This window comes from Aedes aegypti, unplaced genomic scaffold (assembly GCF_002204515.2).
Source record: "Aedes aegypti strain LVP_AGWG unplaced genomic scaffold, AaegL5.0 Primary Assembly AGWG_AaegL5_hic_scaff_424_PBJ_arrow, whole genome shotgun sequence".
Taxonomy (NCBI): domain Eukaryota; kingdom Metazoa; phylum Arthropoda; class Insecta; order Diptera; family Culicidae; genus Aedes; species Aedes aegypti.
The window spans coordinates 76-19,690 of record NW_018736093.1 but is presented as its reverse complement, the minus strand read 5'-3'; the positions used below and the strand labels follow the sequence as shown (position 1 = coordinate 19,690).

General features: G+C 38.4%; 1 protein-coding gene across 1 annotated transcript in view; it reads left to right on the top strand.

The window, feature by feature from the left end:
- LOC110681103 (glycerol-3-phosphate acyltransferase 1, mitochondrial-like) overlaps nucleotides 1-17,457 on the top strand; it is a gene marked incomplete at its 3' end in the record, with an annotated part of 48,846 nt that extends 31,389 nt beyond the window's left edge. The window contains 9 exon segments of the mRNA XM_021856868.1: nucleotides 8,090-8,428; nucleotides 15,510-15,747; nucleotides 15,750-15,979; nucleotides 16,041-16,187; nucleotides 16,189-16,337; nucleotides 16,397-16,893; nucleotides 16,896-17,068; nucleotides 17,128-17,320; nucleotides 17,323-17,457. Coding sequence (XP_021712560.1) covers nucleotides 8,090-8,428; nucleotides 15,510-15,747; nucleotides 15,750-15,979; nucleotides 16,041-16,187; nucleotides 16,189-16,337; nucleotides 16,397-16,893; nucleotides 16,896-17,068; nucleotides 17,128-17,320; nucleotides 17,323-17,457 — 2,101 coding nt within the window.
- Nucleotides 17,458-19,615: the final 2,158 nt, after the last annotated feature.

The following is a 19,615-nucleotide window of genomic DNA, read 5'->3' as shown; positions in this document are numbered from 1 at the left end:
ATGTTTGATTGACTTTTTGTGGAACACATTAGGTTCCTTAATTGACGCATCAATTCTTCAATGTGCCTAATTTGACGCACTCTGTTCCTTATTTGACGCACTTACAAATAATTGCTAAAGTTTAAAATACACAAGAGTTTCAGTATTCAATAGTTCAATTAATTGAAAAAAGTGCTTTAGAGTGGACATAAAAGTTAAAAGCTTTGGAAAAAGTTTTGAATGACGTCATCCGGTAGTACTTTTGCTATGCGTTTAGTTAGTGTAGAAAATAAAACCGGCGATTGAGTTCAATCCATAGTTAAGCATTGTTGTTTAGTTTAATGTATTTTCGTCGCGATATCAGACAAAGGAAAGGTTTGAAAACTACGTTGCGCTGGAACGGGAAAGGTAGTTGCTAAAATAAGGACAAATTGGTCAAAAACTAGAACGAAAACAACCGGTTCCAAAAATGTCCGTTTGAGAATTTTCGTTACTTATAACACGTGAACTACGCCTACTTGTCCCATGTTCTATGTCACCCTTATGGACCGCGGGACAAATATGCGTAGAAATAACGGCAGTATGGGCCTCGAAATAGTTCGAGAACCATATATGGGGTCATCCATAAAGTACGTCATGTTATTAGGGTGTAGGAGGTGTTCTGCAAGATGTGACGAATCATATAAATTTTTTGAAGGCTCCATATAAAAAGTGTGACGTAGGGCGGATGGGCGGGTTTTTTTTTTCTAGAAAATGGTATTTTTTTGTGACACGTATCTCATGGACACCCCCTATTGTATAAATTATACAAAACAAACCATTGAACCTACACCTCACCTCCTCCTGACGCATTTATTGAAGCTTCCTTGAAACATTAGGGGACGTCCATAAACCGCGATAAATTGTTCAATTTTCAACCCCTCTCAACCTTGGCCACATTTATTTTATGAAAAGTGCGAATATTTAGTATGAATCGTGGCGTTTCTCTGAACCTCCTCCTCTTCCCAAAAACGTGACGTAATCTATGGATGACCCTTTACATGTGATTACATAAAGAATTGGGTTGTTCTGAGGACGGTTTTGTTGAATGCAATCACCATAAATATTTCTTTTCCTATTTTCGATTCAACAAAACATGCTGAACAAAACAGCAAATAATTAGGAACATTGTGTGCCTAATATGACGCACAAGATTTTCATACAAAATATGTCTTAAACCTTAAAAATAGAAAAATTTCGACGTCAATTTATGAATAAAAGAATATTACTGACTGTTGTTGATGATATTGCTGTAAAACAGCACAATATTTGCATGAAAAAAGATTAACAATATTTAGCACATTCACTAAGGAATGAAAAAAATGACGCACTTGTCGGATGCATTTTCCAATAATTTGTATTTTTTGCCTATTATTAATAAAAAATAAACTTTTTTTTGATTGAAATCTTACAATTACATGTAAATGAAGCTTAAAGAATAAATTTTTGAATGCTATTCTGAACTAGAATTAATTTATAATAAAAATAATTACAAAATGCGTCAAGTTTGGACCCGCGTCAAATATGGTACGTTCACGGTATTTATTAAATACATCATATCAATTTACCTCCTTATTATAGGCTTATTTGACTATGAAACTGCCACCTATCCATGTTTGTTTTAGATTGATAAAATTGCCCGTATATAGACGCAAATCAGTAAACACTAAGCATTGCCTATTTGAGCAATATAGCTTTTCCGGTACCTACCTTAGTCGTCTAATAGAGAGGATTCATTAGTGACACGCGACGATGTTTTACTGTTAGCAAATAGAAACATAACATCTTGCATAGCAAAGCAGCTTGTTGATTTTCCAGGGTAAGCAAACTAAGATTTGTGGATGTAACTTCAATTCCGCTGACGATGTTGATATAGAATGAATGTCGAAACGTGCAATTCGTGCCAAGGCACTGAAGTAATAGGAACCCAATGAACTCGATCTTTGCATTTTGAGCCTTCTGCTAGTGTTGTCTCGTTAGATTTGAGCATTCATTGATTTATTGGTGTAATATTGTAATTACAGTCAACTCTCTGTGACTCGATATTGAAAGGGCCATCGAGTTTAGAGAGATATCGAATTAAAGAACATAAAACCAGCGTTTACTATGGTTATACAAATCTACATCGAGATACGGAATATTGAGTTGTTCTTCCGAGCGGCTTGCTGCAGAATCATTCTACTCTTACCTTCGGTATTTTCCGTCGACTCCGTTCAACACCCGACAATGTCATGGCTTACGACGTAACCCCAGCCCACGAGTTCTTTCAATGGGAATGGGAAAATGCTCTAAACAAATTTATTAAAATCGTAAACATATATCAGAATGTAAATCAAAAATTATTCGCTTGTTCATCTATAGCTAGAAGGGCGTATGAGTGTTCCATGGCTAGCATAAGCTATTTTTCAGAGACTTGATCTCTATTTAAATGTATGTCGCTAAAAAGTCTCGTATTTAATTTTAACTTTAAAGGTCCTTAAAGTTTTTTTTTTTTTGACAAAAATGGTCTGTACAGTTCATTTTTTCACAGTCAAACTTGATGCAAAACTCTAGAGGCTAGAGAAAATTCGTACGTTTAAGTAAATGAAAACCGGATTAAGCACTATACTTTTTAAATCCAATAGAGTATGTATTCTTTGACAGATACGCGTATTCCAACCTCAACTGTAAGGCTATTGTCAGTGTCATGTACTGTGTAACGTCCAATATTTCACGGGTGTGATATATTTGCATCGACAACACGTCGGGATCCTGGTTTTACTTCAACTGGTTTTATTTCACTTTTTGGAGTATAACTTTGCCTACGGGAGACATCTGAACACGCGACCGATATTTCAAATAATATCTCGGATATGATCCAACGGACATTCTGCGTCATTGATAGAATTGATGCCCATTTCAAATAATTAATCTTTTCGAAGTGGGCATTAATACTATTGGTGACGTTCAGTTTGCCTTTTGCTAACCAGAATGATCCGTAGCCACTTTTACTATTAGCTAGCTAGATACATCGTTATCATATACGACGTAGGGAATACTTAGGAACTCTTAGGAAAATGACTAGTAGATTCACTGAGTAGAAATAAGTGGCGACAATCTTATTTTAATATGGTTTTTACATTGCCATAATAAGAAATACCTCTTTTGTTACAGCGGTATAAATAATCTAATTCCAGCTTCATTTTCGCAAAATTTACAAGTAGAAAGTAGGCGTTGGTAAGCATTGCATTTGCCACCGAAAAGTGAATCTTGTAGGAGACTAATAGAAGCCTAAGGTAACTTTACTCTTCAATATTCACTATAAAAATGACTATGGAAAGTGAGACGCTGAAATTAAATAGAACTACTACTAACCAGCCTAATTTTGTTAAGACTTGACGACAATTGACATTTAAGACTCTAGTCTTACGTAAAAGACAGGAGTAATCAGAATAGCACTTGAATGACAAATTATTCAAAACCATTTCGATTAGACAGTATTAATAATGACACTACTACACTACTATTACAAACAAATTCTGATGGAGCTGCTGGTTTTCACAATGCTTCCTTTTCTCAGAAGCAAGGGAATATGGGTATTTTTCAAAAAACTACCACGTCACAATACTAATAAAAAGCAGTGTTCATGTGGGCGCCATTGCCTAGTTCGTCTGATTATTGGTCCTGGTAGAGGGGAAACTTGGCAAAAGCCAGACCGAGGGTTCAGCCTTGACAAGTTAAGCTGTCAGGCAGCTCCAACTGAATACCATACAAAAAAAAGTTTCCAAACTCAGCCATTTTGTATGAAGCACGGTGACATGATCTTTTTTTCCCTGGACACTGTAAATACCTTTTTGTAGAGAAATATTCGATCAAAATCATGGGAAAGGAAGGGTTAAACCAAATTTAATGAAACAAAGTTGTTGGAAACTGTCTAGATTTATAGAAATCGCAAACGTATCATTTGATTATTCATACACTATTGCACCAACAGGGGTGTATGAGTGTTCCAGGGCTCGTAACAAGTCTCTTTTCAGTAGCTTGATCTCTATTTTAATGTAACTCGCTAAAAAACACTTTTTCTTGAGCCTCTACACACTAAGCTCTTACGGTGAATTTCACCGTAATCTCAACAGCTGAACAGTTCGGTGAAATAAAACACCGTAACTTCGTCGGAATTCAACGGATTCCGGTGATTTTTCACCGAATACTGTACTTATTTAAGTGTGTAGTAAAAACTTCGTCTTATTTAAGTGTGTAGTAAAAATAGAGCAACGATCAAAAAACAATCAAAACGATCAACTGATGGAACATACACTTCGTAGTTGCTACTCCGTGATCAATCAGGATAGTGATATTGCACAGAGAACCACTCTGATGAAGCTTGGGTTTTAGCTTTTTTTTCATCTTCAATGTACAATCACACTACCCTTGATATTTCTCGATTGATAACGGCGCCGGCCACGTCCTTATGCCAACCGGAGAGAGGAAGGAAGTTAATTAGTTAGCCGTTGTTACTAGAAAACTGGAGAATCTCCTGCATTTCCCACAGCTACCATCTTGGAAGTAGGAATGTTTTGTTAGTGATGCATGAGGTATTCGACCGTATGGATACCACTGTGGTAAGCGATTAAGTGAATATATTATATATTCAATTCTAGCGATACATAGAACTGATGATGTTTTCGCCATAATGACGCAGAGAGATAGAGAAAGACAGCTATAAGGAAGAGTATTACAAATATGTGAAAGGGACGAGCCTGGGATTGAACCCACGACCTTCTGCTTGCAAAGCAGAAGCGATAGCCATTAGACCACCAACCCCGTCTTTGAGCTTTAGTAAAAATAGAGCAAATGTCAAAACTGAAAAAGCAGTTTACTCCATAATAGACGACAAATCAAGGAATATGTTATTCGATTTGTTAATTATTATGGAGAAACTGCTTTTTACGGGTTTCACTATTGTTCAATTTCAGTTGGGCCCTAATGGAAAATCTCTAAGGTCTCTTAAGTATTTTATTTTATTCACAGTTAGTTCTGATGCAAAATTCTAGAGACTAGAGAAAAACTTACATAGTTTAAGTAAATGAAAACCTGATTTAGTACCTACTATACTGGAGTTTGTATCCTTTGACAGATACGCGCATTGCGCCGATTGCTCGTGTCACGATTTTTCTCGAGAATTTTCACTCTATAATTTTAGCGTTTTGGCTAATATTCGGCTGACGATAGTGCCATTTAAAAGTGGCTTGGATTTTAAAGTTTTGTTAAAGAAGCATTAATTGTAATCATATAAAAAGTTTGTAAACATAGTGCAGTCAAATTTGATAAAATTCGCTAGTGGAAAATGTCTCTTTAAAATTAAGTTTCTAGCAAAGTAGACATCTCATTTTGAACGATTGACTTCAATTAAAAGGGCAAACATAAAAAGCTTGTTGGTTCACATAACAATGAAAGTATTTTTCATAACCGAACCGTGTAAGTTCCGTATGACCGTACCTGACCCGTCATTTTGCAGAATACATAAATAGACACAATATGATTCAAATTTGAAAAGAGTTTCAATTGTGTTTTAGAAGTTTAGCTTGATATATGTTATAAACCAACCATATGAAATCAACAAAAAATAAAAGCATGCCGCTATGAAACCACAAGTGTCCAATATCAATATTCAGGTGTTCCTTAGGAATCCACAAAAACCCACACTGAACCATCTCCGTAGGAATCGGCAGTAACCCGCCTAGAATGCTCAGGAGGATTTCGCATAGGATCCCGATGAAAATTGGCATATGCCCAAGAGCTCGCTAGTAATTTTAAGATTCCGCTGTGATATAACAGTCAAGTCTTCGATAAGAATTATTAAAAGTCTTTTAGGACCTCCTAGGCTACTGCAAGCAAAGTTTTGCTGAGAACTTATTCAGAATCCTTTGGATTTAACAAGAAATACTCAAAATCTACAATATCACGCTCTAAAGCCATACGACGCCCTAGAAACTTTCAAGAGTTCGCTAGGAACTGACAGAATTTACGAAGCATACCCAAAAACTAATTATGCATCCTGCAGTCTTTGCAGTAAATCTGCAAGTGGTAATCGAAATACCTGTCAAAAATAAGCCATTTGGGCGGAATTAAATGGTACAAGGTACTCCAATCTACTTCTTTTTTCTATGGATGGTTCGTCACCGTAAGTGTCGGCAGGTCCTGTTTTAAAAATTTTGAGCTACACGAGCATATTGTTTAACAATAACTAAAAAAAGTAATAACTAAAAACTAACGCAATAACTAAAAAACAACCTTTAAATAGTTCGACATTAAAATTGTCGACGCACGGATAGATAACTTTTTTTTTAAATTGAGGCTACATGAATCGCATCATTTACCAAGGTGATTCCTAATCACGTAAATAGATGGAAAACGTACTATACCATTTAATTGCACTAGAGTTTCCTTTGACAGATACGCGTATTTCGACCTCAATTGTAAGGCCGTCTTCAGTGTAGTGTAACAAACTCGACTTTCATATTCTGTTAGGCGACTATTTCATTTCGCATATCCGTTACCATTTGTTCCTGTTGTTACCAGAAGAAATACATCTGTGGTATATTTACCAAAGTTGTAGAATACAATAGTACGAAAATCTTTGTAGAACATAGTAGGCTGCTAAAATTTGTAAATAAACGACTTATGAGCGAAAAAATTATTTTCTTATTTTTGTATATAAAAAGTCAATTATCTCAGAAAGTATAAGAGATAGAGAAAAAGTTTGTTCTACAAAGTTTTATGTATTAAAATATACTACAACTTTGCTGAATATACCAACTTGCTATATATTAACATAAAAAAGTTGGCATATAGGACACTATTGCGATTAGTGCAGACAAAAATTCCCTTTCGTACGAATTGTAGTACAACTAATTTCGAGCCACTTCTGGGAAGCAACCTATACTCTAAAACCACAAAATGACGTCGAAAAGTTCATGTCCGCCTAAACTTGCTATCTGGACCACTGTGCAATGGCTGCTTTAATTGAACTCCAGCAGTCTTCGAAAAGGGCCATAATCAGAGTTAAACAAAACTGTCAAGTAAAAGTTGCACAACAATGCTCTATTATTGCGTTTGTGCGAGAATGAACAAATGACTTCACTTTCACTAATTGGATTTCTTGAACTTGTAAAATTTGCTCAGATTTTGTGTTGGTCTACAGGAAAACCCAATGTCATGCAAATCTCACTCAAGTTTGTTTCAACGTAATCGATAGCGTCGGAGAACAAGCGGCCAGTGTACTGCAACAAGTGTTTGTCATAATAATCTACTTTATTTATTGCGAATTAAATATGTAGATATAGGGTTATTCGCCAATTGTTGAACAGCAAAGATGCTCGCTAAATGTCGAACATGCGGAATATACGGACTGGTCAACAATAGGCGAATCACCCTGCGATACATTAGAATACCATTGCGCATCGTTTCCACCCACTAGAGTTGAATGAAATTCTCACCTCTCAGTTCGCAAACGCTCGACGAGCCGTCTCGCCGGACTCCGACTGAGATATCCTCCATTAAGAGAATAAGTCAGGTGCGCAAGTTACCTGCGCTCGGCTTCAGTAATATTTACGTTCTACTGCGATAGTGCTGCGTCACGCGTGTCACCCACGTTTTGTTTCGTGGTTCGCTCTCTCTCTGTATTCACCGTGATAAAGTAAATCTCACATGCTTACTTTGGGACTGTCGGAAAAGCTATAGGTAGCAGTTTCACGAGTATTAATAACTTGAGAGCATCATCATCGCGTGTTGATCGTGGGAAAAAATTCCTAGCGATGATTTTTCATCTCACTTTCTACGTTCGACAGTGAAGTCCTCGAAACTATTGGCAATTGTTTTTGCCCAGTGACTAAGCACTGCGCTGTGACGTAACTTCAGTGCATTCGATTGGAGAAAATTCAGAAAATGTTGTACAGTAGTCTTTTTAGTGTGGATCGCGTCTATCACTTGGGAGGTGGCGGTAATGGTGGATGGGTACTACGACAACGACCTTGATATCTACAGTGAGACAGCTATGTTCTTATCTAATCTTGTTTCGTTCATCTTGCAGCAACCTCAGCTGGATCAGGTGGACCGCCGGAGGACTGCCATCGACATTCTGCGGGTCACATCGCACGCTGGACGGCGAACGAACAGTTCCCCTACGGATTGGGGCGTCTGGTGTCCCCATTTGGCGCAGGCCGCCCGGGTGAAGAAGTATGACTATCCACAGGTGGCCGGCGCAGTGCTGGGCGAGGAACGGGTTCAACAGGCGCTGGAAACGGCCGCCAAGGAGTCGGTCAACGAGAAGCGACAGGAACTGTTGGATGCCGGCCAGAGCGACGATACGTTCGATGAGGATGCGTACTACAACGAGACGATGCGGAAGCACGAAAAGAGAGCGCACAGGGTAAGTCATGTGAATACGTTTTTAGGGTGTGAGTTAATTGTGACAAAATTTAATCCGTTTGTAATTGCAATACTACTTTTGCGTGATATGATTTGCACAGAAGCGCCAGCTTTGAAAAATGCTGATGGTACGTATGAGAACAAGGTGCGAATTGAACAAGGTTCCCCCACAAATTATGAATTATGGGCCACAAATATGATTTAGGTGAAATAACGCCGTGAGCTCATACCAAAGCTCACTGGAACAACTAGTTTTCTTTAGAGATTTTCCCAGTAAGTGCGTCTGGATTGTACCAGAAAATTCTTTTAATGGTTTATCCTGTAGTTTTTGCTATAGTTTCTATCTACAGATATACCTCAAAGAATATCTTTGCTCTAAGGAATCCTCTTAAACCCTCTTCAAGTATTCCTACAAATGTTTTTAAGACACCCATGCTTCTAGTAGACAATTTACCCATTACATCAATTCTTCAAAAATTCTTTCAGAAATCAGTCTTTTGTTGATTGCAAGGCTCTAAACCATTTTATTTTTTTTAAATCTCTAAAGTATCTTTTTAAAATGGTCTTCTAAACAGGGCTGTTAAATGTCACGAATAACACGTAACTTGAATATTGCTAATATCATCGTTCCCCGTGGAAAAAGTAATCGGAAAATGTTTTTCTCGGTGACCTTTTCCGAAATACTATATGTTGGCAATCTATGCTGATGCGATATTTCCAATAGTAGATGGTTGCTATTGGCATTTTAACTTTTCGAAAATTTTGACATTTCACAGCGCTGCTTTTAAATCATTCTTCATTCCACAAATTACGTAACGCTGAAAGGAGAGAAGGGTAACTAAAACCGTAACTCATGAAGATTTAAACCGTTTCGGAGAGGTGCGAGAGGACAATTTTCTAAAGATTTGTTCAGAATTACATTCAGAGACTCATCCATGAACCTTTGCTGGAGTTGATTTGACTTCTTTAGAAATTCTACCAAAAAATTGTCTAAATTAAAAAATGTTTAAAACTGTGTAAAATATATCTAATGCTACTTAGAGGAATTCTTCTAAATTTTGCTCCATGAATTTCTTTAGAAGTCTAATGCTGATACATCCAAAATTTTCCACAGAGATCACTCCAAAAATTCTGCAATGAATTTCATACAATTTTCAGTAATTCTTCTATCGTTTTCTCCAGTTGTTACTCTAAAATATTCTTCAAATATTCCTTCAAAAAATCATCCTGAAAAAATCGCAAAGGCTGATTGTAGAAATGTGTTTAGGAATTATTTCAGTAAAAACTACAACAATTGGGTCCTAAAGCCCTGTCCCAATTTTAGTGCCAAAAGCTTAAGTTTAGGCCAAAAACACGTGTTTACTCAATTTTCTAATGTTTTCCGTTGGTTTAAGCCCAAAAAACATTTTATTAGATTTTGTCACGTCCTTTGGCTTAAACTCAAATTTTGGGTGTATTTTGTTTTCCGTGTCCCTTACGAAATGTCAGATAGGTACAACCCCAGTGGTCGAACTAAAAGCCCTGTGGTGTTTTTGTCGACTAAGCGAACGTCAAACATGATCAAAAGTGTCAAGGTTCATTTGTGGACCAAATTTTTAAATTAAAGTTCAAACATGATATAGCCATTATTTGAGCGGGAAAAATTGCTAAAGTAGTTACAGTAACATGCTTTTTCGTGTTATTAAATAAAAACAAGATTTCATTAAAAATTTTAGGACCCAATTCTTCAAGGAGTTCTCACGGCTATTTTTTCAGTCATTTTCATGAGCATTCTTCCAGGAATTCCTCTATAGATTGCTCTATGAATTGTTTCGAAGTTTTTTTTTATGTTCAAATCTTTTACAACAGTTACCATGAGCTCGACGAGGGATTCCACCTCAAGTTCCTCCAGGAATGACTTCTACTATCTCTTCCTAACATGTATCGAATTTGTCCACGGATTCCTCGAAAGTTCAGGTATTCACACTAGAAAATGCTACAAGAATGATTCCTGTTATTTCTCCGACTTAACACATCCAGTTTTCTTTAGAAAATCCTGCAGGATGTTATCCAAGATTTTGTTTGATGTTTGCAGGGCTGGTAAGGAGTGACTTGGTAACTTCTTTCGCCCTGGTCACTAAAAAGTCACTATTTGCAACAAAAAGTAACTAAAGTCACTTTTCTAGAAATAAATATCACTATTCTCGTGATCTGATGATAATAAAATTTTCAAACTCAAACAGAAAGAAACAGATAATTGTTATTGTAAAGACAAATATAGTTTGATTTGGAAACCAAAGTACACCCGATTCTGTTATTACACGGATTTTTTTACACGGCCTTGCAAAAAAGGTTTCCATGCATTTTTTTTCCCCCAAAACCTTATTTTTGCATGAAACGTCGAGAAATAGTGTTACTTTTTTTGATACGGTTTTTGAAATTTTGAACTGAAAACTTTTTTTGCACGGTATGCATCCCCCGTGCAAACCAGAATCGGGTGTATTCAAGAAATATGGGGACTCCTGTAGGTGAATTCCGACGAACAATTTCTTCGAAGAGAAGAAATTTTCTTCCATCCCTCACCAGCAAGAATGTTTTCTTCTCTTCGAAGAAAATACGCGCCGGAATTCGCATACTGGTTTACTTTCTGAAACAAGTCAGATGAACATTTCGTAAACATTGCCAACGGGGAATATAAAAACTAATCTGGAAATAGGTTTGGGGAATTTTCTTACAAAACTTAGGATGGAGCTTTAGGCTGAATTTTCTGGCCGAAATATGTGAATAAAACGAAAACAAGAACCAATATCAACCGACCTGGCAATGAAAGGAATATTAAACCTGCCTTCTGAAAGAACCCCATCAAAACTCCTCTGGAAGGTTTAGACCAGTGATTCCCAAAGTGGATGAGTTAGACCCCCACCCTTAGGGGCGATTTTCAGATCAAGGGGGCGATAACACAGCGTAACAAAAATGACATTTTTGCGTGTCCCAAGGATCAAATTATGTGTCTCTAGTAGATTTGGGATTGCTGAATCTGGTGCCATTCTCAGAAATGTTCCAGCACGTCACAATTTTTAGCTACAGGTCGCCAAAGTTGTATAAAACACTGGTTTTATTAATGTTTACATGAAATTTAAAGTACAATTTATCAAACTTTTTTGTAATCTAATCCACCAAACATGCAAAATAGAACTTGAACTTTCATTTCAGACATAATTTGATTGAAATTGCGCGATTAAATTTCGATTAAATCGATTTTTTTCAACATGCTTGCAGTCTCCATACAAAATTCTTCGTTTCTTCTATATGGCAAAATACAACAATTCTCTAAACCATCAAAAAACAACTTTTCCGTATCGAAAGTATTACAAACTTTAATGATAAGTATTGTTATACACATAAAGTTTGAATTTTGTGGCAAATTAAGCCAATATTTTACCTTACAAGCTGGCAAACTTGCATGCAAGTTAGCTGAAATAGTCATTTTTTGCATTTTCAACAGTCGATATCTCAAAAACTAGACGTGCTATGATATTTCTAAAAACGGCAATGGATTCAGCAACCCTTAATTAAGTGAATAGCGGTATTTTGGTGCTGGAGACAAAAACGTGTTCCGCAGTGTAATTTGTAAAACTGAAATTAGGGGGGCGAAGACTCTAGCAAGGGGGTGAACTTCTGGAAATTGGAAAATCATTATATACAATATAGACAAAATATGAAATATGACATCAAGTGCAGTCTTCATAACTTTGTTATTTTCCAATCAATTTTGAAGCTCTTTGCATTATTTTCTTTAAAATTAAATATCAAATTTGCCTACAATTAAGACTAGTTTTAGTTAAAGGTAGTTTTTTTTTTCTAAAATCTTTCTCCATTCATTTCATGAATACTCATCCGATTTCATATATTTTTACATGCTTTTGAAGTATCGGAATCGGATAAGTATTTATAAAGTTATGGTCAAACAAAGAGGATTTTTTTAAAAATGAGAAAAAAACAAGAAAAGGCTACTTTTAACTAAGAGTAGTTTTGATTTTAAACAAATCTGAAACTCTACAAACTTTTTATAAATTTAATTACCAAATGAATAGTACTAAGAGCTTTAAAATGGGTTGAAAAATAACAAAGTTATGAAGACTTTACTGAAGGTCATATTTTATAACTTGAAAATTTACCTTCAAGTCGCTTGCGCCACTTCGAAATCTCAATACTTTTGACTTAAAATTTGAGGTGTCCTTTTGATGTGATACGAATTCAGAAAAACCATACGAATTTTCGATTTTGAGAACTTTTGAAAAATAAGCCGAACGCTACACTGAGAACAGCGTTGCGGTTGAAAATACTATATCAGAGAGTTAAATTAAATACACAACGCCACTTGATTTGTGCAGACTAAATTCGCATTTATTTAGAATATTTTGTGCATTCAATTTTACCATGGTACCATTTGTATAGTAAAAATTACTATATCATGGTTAAAAACTTGCAGCAGACCAGAATCGAACCGAGGATCTGGCGATTGTCAAGCGCGAACGCTAGCCGCTCGGCTATCGACGCGGTTGGATTGAGAGGGAACAAAACGCAAATAAAAAGCGTTCATGATAGCTCAATCGTGGGCTGGAATAGTAAATTTAAAAACTCGTTCATGGTTCTCATTACTGCAACGCTTGTTTCAGTGTAGTGTCCATAGATACACTGAAAAAAAAACACACGTTAAGGTCGTGTGTTTACTTACAGATTTACGCAATAAGGCATTCACGGTATCAACATTAGATTGTCGTGTGAATCAAAACATGAATATATCAAATATTAAATAATGAAAACTGACTGCTTTACTTATTGAATTCGAATGTAGTGGCTTGAGATAGTCATGTGTGACAGAACATAAATATCGTGAGATTGAAAAAAGGAATTAGGTAGTAGAACCCTTGCTCTCTAAAACATGGATTCGAGGCAATTCTTCTTGTCGCAAACTCACTTGAATGTTTTTATTTACAAACAAATAAGCCAGCAACAAACGGAGTGCCGCAAACCCATAATTTTGGAAGCCCGGGATTTTGTATTCAAAGCTGAAAACTATTAAAATCTATTAGTGGAATTCGATTTTTCACCTAAACTATACATTATATTCAATGCTGGAAATAATGCATTGTTTTCATATAAAGGTAGAATGAACTTCTCGTGTTTCAGAAATCTTCACGGTAAAAGAATATCGAAACCGAAAATTTTTCTCCAACACTTTCAGCTCTTGCTTCTTCTTTTGAAGACTGTCGTTCTACCCGCAGTCCAACCACAATTTAGTTCGCTATGGGGTGGTCACATACAATTTAGAAATGTTGAAACGGAAATCGACAGCAAAGCTCATCGATGGTTGATGATCTATGCACCCATAGGTTGACGCATATCTGAACGGGAAAGTTTCTGGAACTTATGTGGACAAAAAATATGGAATCTTTGTTGTCGGTTGTTGAATCATGAGCATGAGCATGAGCATAATTGACCTCCCGCAGTTGCTACTCCGTTATTGCAAGAACAGCTGTACATACACAGGGAACCAACAGACACTACTCGGGATCAGTAGCATCCTCAATGTGTAAGTACTGGTGCTCTCATTATTATAATAAACAATACCGGCGCCGGCTGCGTTCGAATGCAGGTCAATTTGGGAATGGGAGGGAAATGTTGATGTTTTACTTGGTTTACAGAAGCTGAGGAGTCCTCTGCACTTCCACAAAAAAACACTGGGAATTTGGATGTGGGAAAGGATTCGTTTTGGTAAACGATAAATATATAATTCGAAATTAATACGTGAGCATATACACGAATGACCGACACTGATAGTGCGGTTACTACGCAAATCGGACACGATACTGATTTCGTTGCTCGCTCGACAGGAGCATACAACAGGTTCAACGTATCAAACTCTACTGACGCGTTTTTTTTTTTTTTTTTTTTTACTCCGGCGCATTTCGTTTTTTCTTCCGCGCAACGCGAACCGGCCACTATAGAACCGGATTCCGTCGCTCGCCCACAAGGAGCATGCATCAGATTCAACGGATCCAACACTACTGATGCGTTTTTTTTTACTGGCACACTTCGTTTTTTCTTCCGCAAAAACGCAAACCGGACACAATGATCCGGATTCCGTCGCTTGCCCACAAGGAGCATGCAACAGATTCAACGGATCCAGCACTACTGATCACTTTGTTGTTCGGTTGTTGAAGCAGTCCATAAAGCAAAACTAAAGAATTAAGTGTGCAAAACACACAAAGTTTACAAGAAAATCACAACAAATTGATATGGATGTTCATGCATCGATCCATAATTTTTAAACATACAGATCAAACGTGTGCACAGGGCTAATTTCGTTCCCGTTTGTAAGATGCGAGAGAGAAGATTACGTAATCCGTAAATGGGTTATTAGTCTTTTCATAATTTTCAAACGTCACAAGTGTTCCAAGGAATACTAATTCTTCAACAACTTCAAACACATTCCCATTAATCACCACTTCAGCACCTACACCAATGCTTCTTTCGAAAACCTGCAACCGTATACTTCGTTATGGTATTTAATGTTCAAGCTTTTTTGTGATCTAATGCAAAGCTGATTTAGAATGGTGAGAAGTGCATCCTAGTCCACAATAATTTCACTGATAAGATTTCGGCAATTCAAATCACAATAATTCGTAAATATTCATTTGAGTTTGCAAAACTTTCGCAACTTAACCTCACATTTAATCGTCAATAGTTGCTATCTTTAACATCATAGGAACGAAAGCTTTTCTCTATTGCTTTACGATCGATTCCAAAGATGTCGAAATAGTCCTCCTAGAGAATTTGCGACCATGTGATATTAGTGCTGCTGATGATAGCTAATTCCCTTCTAGACCATGGCACATTGCGGGCACTGGTACGGTATTATGTCGCGTACCATAGACCGTTTCAGAAAATCTCCGCAAGTCATTCCGGTTTATGCTTATTGTGCTTCAGTTATCAACACTTTTCATCGAACCGGTCAATTCGATGTTTCGTCGTTGACCAGTACTAACCACGTACTTTCGTAAACAGCCTCATCTTTAATAAAAATCTTCTATTTTCAGGTCCTAATCGGTATGCGCTCCAAACTGTCCGACATGGTGCTGCGCATCACGTCCTGGGTGCTGTACAAACTGCTTCCGTGCTTCCTGTCCGGAGTGGCGGCCCATCCCGGTCAGGTGGACATGATCAAGCGTGCGATCGCCAAAAACCCGGACGCTCCGTTGATCTTCCTGCCACTGCATCGATCCCATCTGGACTACATCATGGTTAGCTTCATCCTACTGAATCACGACATCCGTTGTCGCTGGTGGCTGGCGGCGACAACCTGCGGATTCCCGTTTTCGGAAACATTCTCCGATACGATGGGGCGTTCTTCATCAAGCGAAAGATCGATCCCCTGACCGGGAAAAAGGATCACGTCTACCGCTCCATTTTGCACACGTACGTGCAAAAGGTGTTAACTGCGGGCCACAACGTGGAGTTCTTCATCGAAGGCGGTCGAACCAGAACCGGAAAACCCTGTATGCCAAAGGTAGTTGCGCCGAATTTCTTGGATCCGTTTATGTAGTCTGATCAAGTGTCTTCTATTCTAGAGTGGAATCCTATCGGTCATAGTGGACGCGTTCAATGACAAGAGCATCTCGGACGCACTGCTCGTTCCCGTGTCGATCAACTACGAGAAGCTGGTCGATGGAAACTTTGTGCGCGAACAGCTCGGCCAGAAGAAGGTCCCGGAAAGCTTTCTCCTCGGCGGCGGCCGCCATCATGAAGGTTCTGAAGGCACGCTACGGTCTCATGCGGATCGACTTCAACGAACCGTTCTCGCTAAGCGAACTTGTCAAGTCGCTGCGCAAATCGGAAACGGGTGGCAGCTATGCTCCCGAGAATAGGTAAGTAAAGAAGTTTCTGAAAAGGTGACCAATTGTAACTTCTCGTCTTGATCGTTTAGACGCCTGCAGCACAAACCATCCTCGTCGTCCCTGTTTGGGACGGACGTTGTCCAGGAGGAGCAGGAACTCCGTACCTTGGTCGACAACATTGCCCGACACGTAGTATACGACTGTGCCAAAGCTACCTCGGTTATGACCACCAACGCATTGGCCTTCCTCCTGCTGAATCGGTTCCGTGACGGCGCACCCCTGGCGATCCTCACCGAAGCACTCGAAGAACTACGTAGCTACCTGAACACAACCTCACGCGACATTGGCTTCACCGGTGCGTCTGAAGACATCGTGAAATACGCAGCCGATTTGTTAGGTCCCGGTTTGGTCACAAAGGAGAAGCGAGCGGGTCAAATGTTCTTCAAACCGGTCACCATGATTCCCAACGTGATCGAACTGGCATACTATTCCAACAGTTTGGTACCCCACTTTGCCCTAGACTCGATTGTGATCACCGTTGCCAGTTTTCTGAAAAGGCAAGCGGAACAGAGGCTGCGCGAGCAGCAGAATCCATCGAAGATGTCAGTATTGGTCGGCAGGAGTTGTTCAGCACCTGTCTAGAGTTCTGTGATCTGCTCATGTACGAGTTCATCCTATCGAAACCTTGCCAAAGCTTGGAGACGTTGCTGCAGGACTGCTACCACAGGTTGTGCATAATGGAACTGCTTTTGCAACCGGAGGTAAGTGGACAACATTCGCGACATTAGCCAGTTGAAGTTCTAAAGATAAATCATCGTAGGTTGAGTACACTGAGGAAACAGCATCGCGCTCGCCGTCTGGCGGCCAACTTGAGCTGGATGAACTGAACGATGGCAGCTACAGCGAGGATGATTACTTCGACGAACAAATCGATCAGGAAGAGGAAGAACGGGTGTTCCTACCAGCCGAGAAGCACTGCGATCGGATAGTGCTCCAATCGGTGCTGGCTCCGTTCCCAACACGTACGCAGCCGTTGCCAGCAGTCTGAATCAGCTACTCGGCGGCAACTCGATGGTCGAGGGCGAATTCATCAAGCAGTGCATCAAGGAGAATTACTTCCCGGGTTGTGAATCGGGCCAGTGCAAGTATGGTAAGTGATCAAAATTCTAACCAGTTTATTCACTTTTTTGTCTGTGCTCTGGGGTCAATTGTTAAGTGACGAACTCGCCAAGGGAAAATAATCAACGTTATAAAGACAAATAATAATAATAAATCTAGGGTCAATATGACATCAGAGCAGTTTGAAGGGCTGTAGTTTTTGCTAGTGAAAAAAGTTTGTGTTTTTTTTCACTCATGCATTTTTGCAAGGCTTTTGTATTGCACTTATTTATTTATTATTTAATATTTTGTACAATAGTTTTCTAGAGCTTTCTTAAAAATAGTACGTTGTCTGACTGTACCTATCAACCCCATTTTTTTTGCTTGATCTGAAAGGATTTTCGTTTTTACAATCGTTTTTGAAGAGCAATTTTGTTTACTTTTCAAAAAGATTACAACAAAAATGAACAGAGGAATGGTGTTGCGCGGTGAGGGAGTTTTTTCATTTAAAAGGTCCAAATTAACATTTTTGGTCAAAATTATCAACATGAAAAGCACTGCTCTAAAACGCATTGCTTAGTTGGGAATTTCCCCGCATTTATGACGTCAGCAGAAGCTCAACACATCCCGCAAAGGCTTCGTGCCGTGAACTGAGATGTGCCGGGATAAGGATGGGAGCATCTTGACGGATGGACGCGATGTGATCGGAAAGGTGGAAGCAGCACTACGATGAACACCTGAATCACCTGAAAAGTTTTAACTTCATCTGACCAATTTATTGGAATCCCCCTCATCGTGACAACATGTCTACTTGCAGGTTTCAAATAAAGAGCTTTTGGTTTATGTGGGAATATTATTAGTTGGGTTTTGGAAGCGTTAGGAGAAATCTTCCATTTCTGCAAGTATGAAGAAAAAATAAACTTTTTTGCAATCGACTACAAATGACACGCAAGCTTCGTCCTTTGGCGGAGAGGCCTGTGTCATCCGCAAACAGAGATTTTTGACATCCCTGAGGTAACTCAGGTAAGTCAGATGTGAAAATATTGTATAATATTGGTCCCAAAATCTGAATCTGAAGTCATTTGGCTGTTCTCTCGAGTATACGTTCGTTAAAGCTGGCTATGGTCAGGTCCTCGAAGTACACAAGAATGTAGCACCACTGCACAATAGACCGAATCGACAATTTATCCGGAAAAAAGTGTTTTCTCTGTTCTCGTCGATTTTAGACGTTCGATGTCTTCAGAGAAGTTATTCGTAATTGAGTTTTGCATCTTTTAAGAAAAAAGTTGAATAGGGTGGCCCTTATTTAGGTTAAAATTTTACCTCAAATTTTTTGTTTGATGAAATTCGAGGCTGTGCTCTTTTGCGAACTTTTAGAAAATGTTATTTTGAACAACTTTGTCGAAGACACTTTTGATCTAACTCTTCATTTGAGCTAAGTAAATTGATTTTGAAAGTTTTAACTTAGGGTGGATCCAAAAAATCAGTTATTTTGATCTAACTTTTTATTTTCAGTTTTACGTGAATGTGGTCTTCAAAAGAGTTGCAGAGGAAGTAAATATACACATTTTTGCTGAACATCGCAAGTTTGTAATTCTTGTGATTTTGAAGTTATAAGCAAATTTAGGTGAAAAACTATGAAATCTTTAGATGCCCATAACTCATGGAGTTGGTACGATAATTTTTTTCTTTTAGTGGCATTAGAAAGGCCATGCTGCAAAAACTGTGAGAACGTATTTTTTGTAAATTGAGAAAATTCACTTCAAAAATACACTTAAAAAACTCGAAATTCGCTTGTAACTCACAAGATTTTGAAGTTACGGCGTGCTGTCTTCAGCAAAGTTGTAGGTACAGGAACGGGTTCTGCATTAGTTGCATACGATAAACATCCACTTGCTTCTCGAGAAAACTTAAAGGAAAAGACACCAACACGTTAATGCTTCCAGTGAACGATTTGCACTTTGAAGGAAGCACCACACTAGACAACGGACTAGCATGCAACGTGCAACTGAAGTGGGAATCGAACCCACACTCCTTGACTCGATGCGGCTAAATGCTTGGTAACACTAACCGCACGGCCATGAAGCCCACTTGATAGCTTCTTTCCGACGCCACGCTAGCAGCATCGTCGCTACCCTCTTCATCGTTGCCATCATATTTGAATTCGATTTCTGGTCCATTAAGCTTCATATTTTGTTCCATTTCATTTG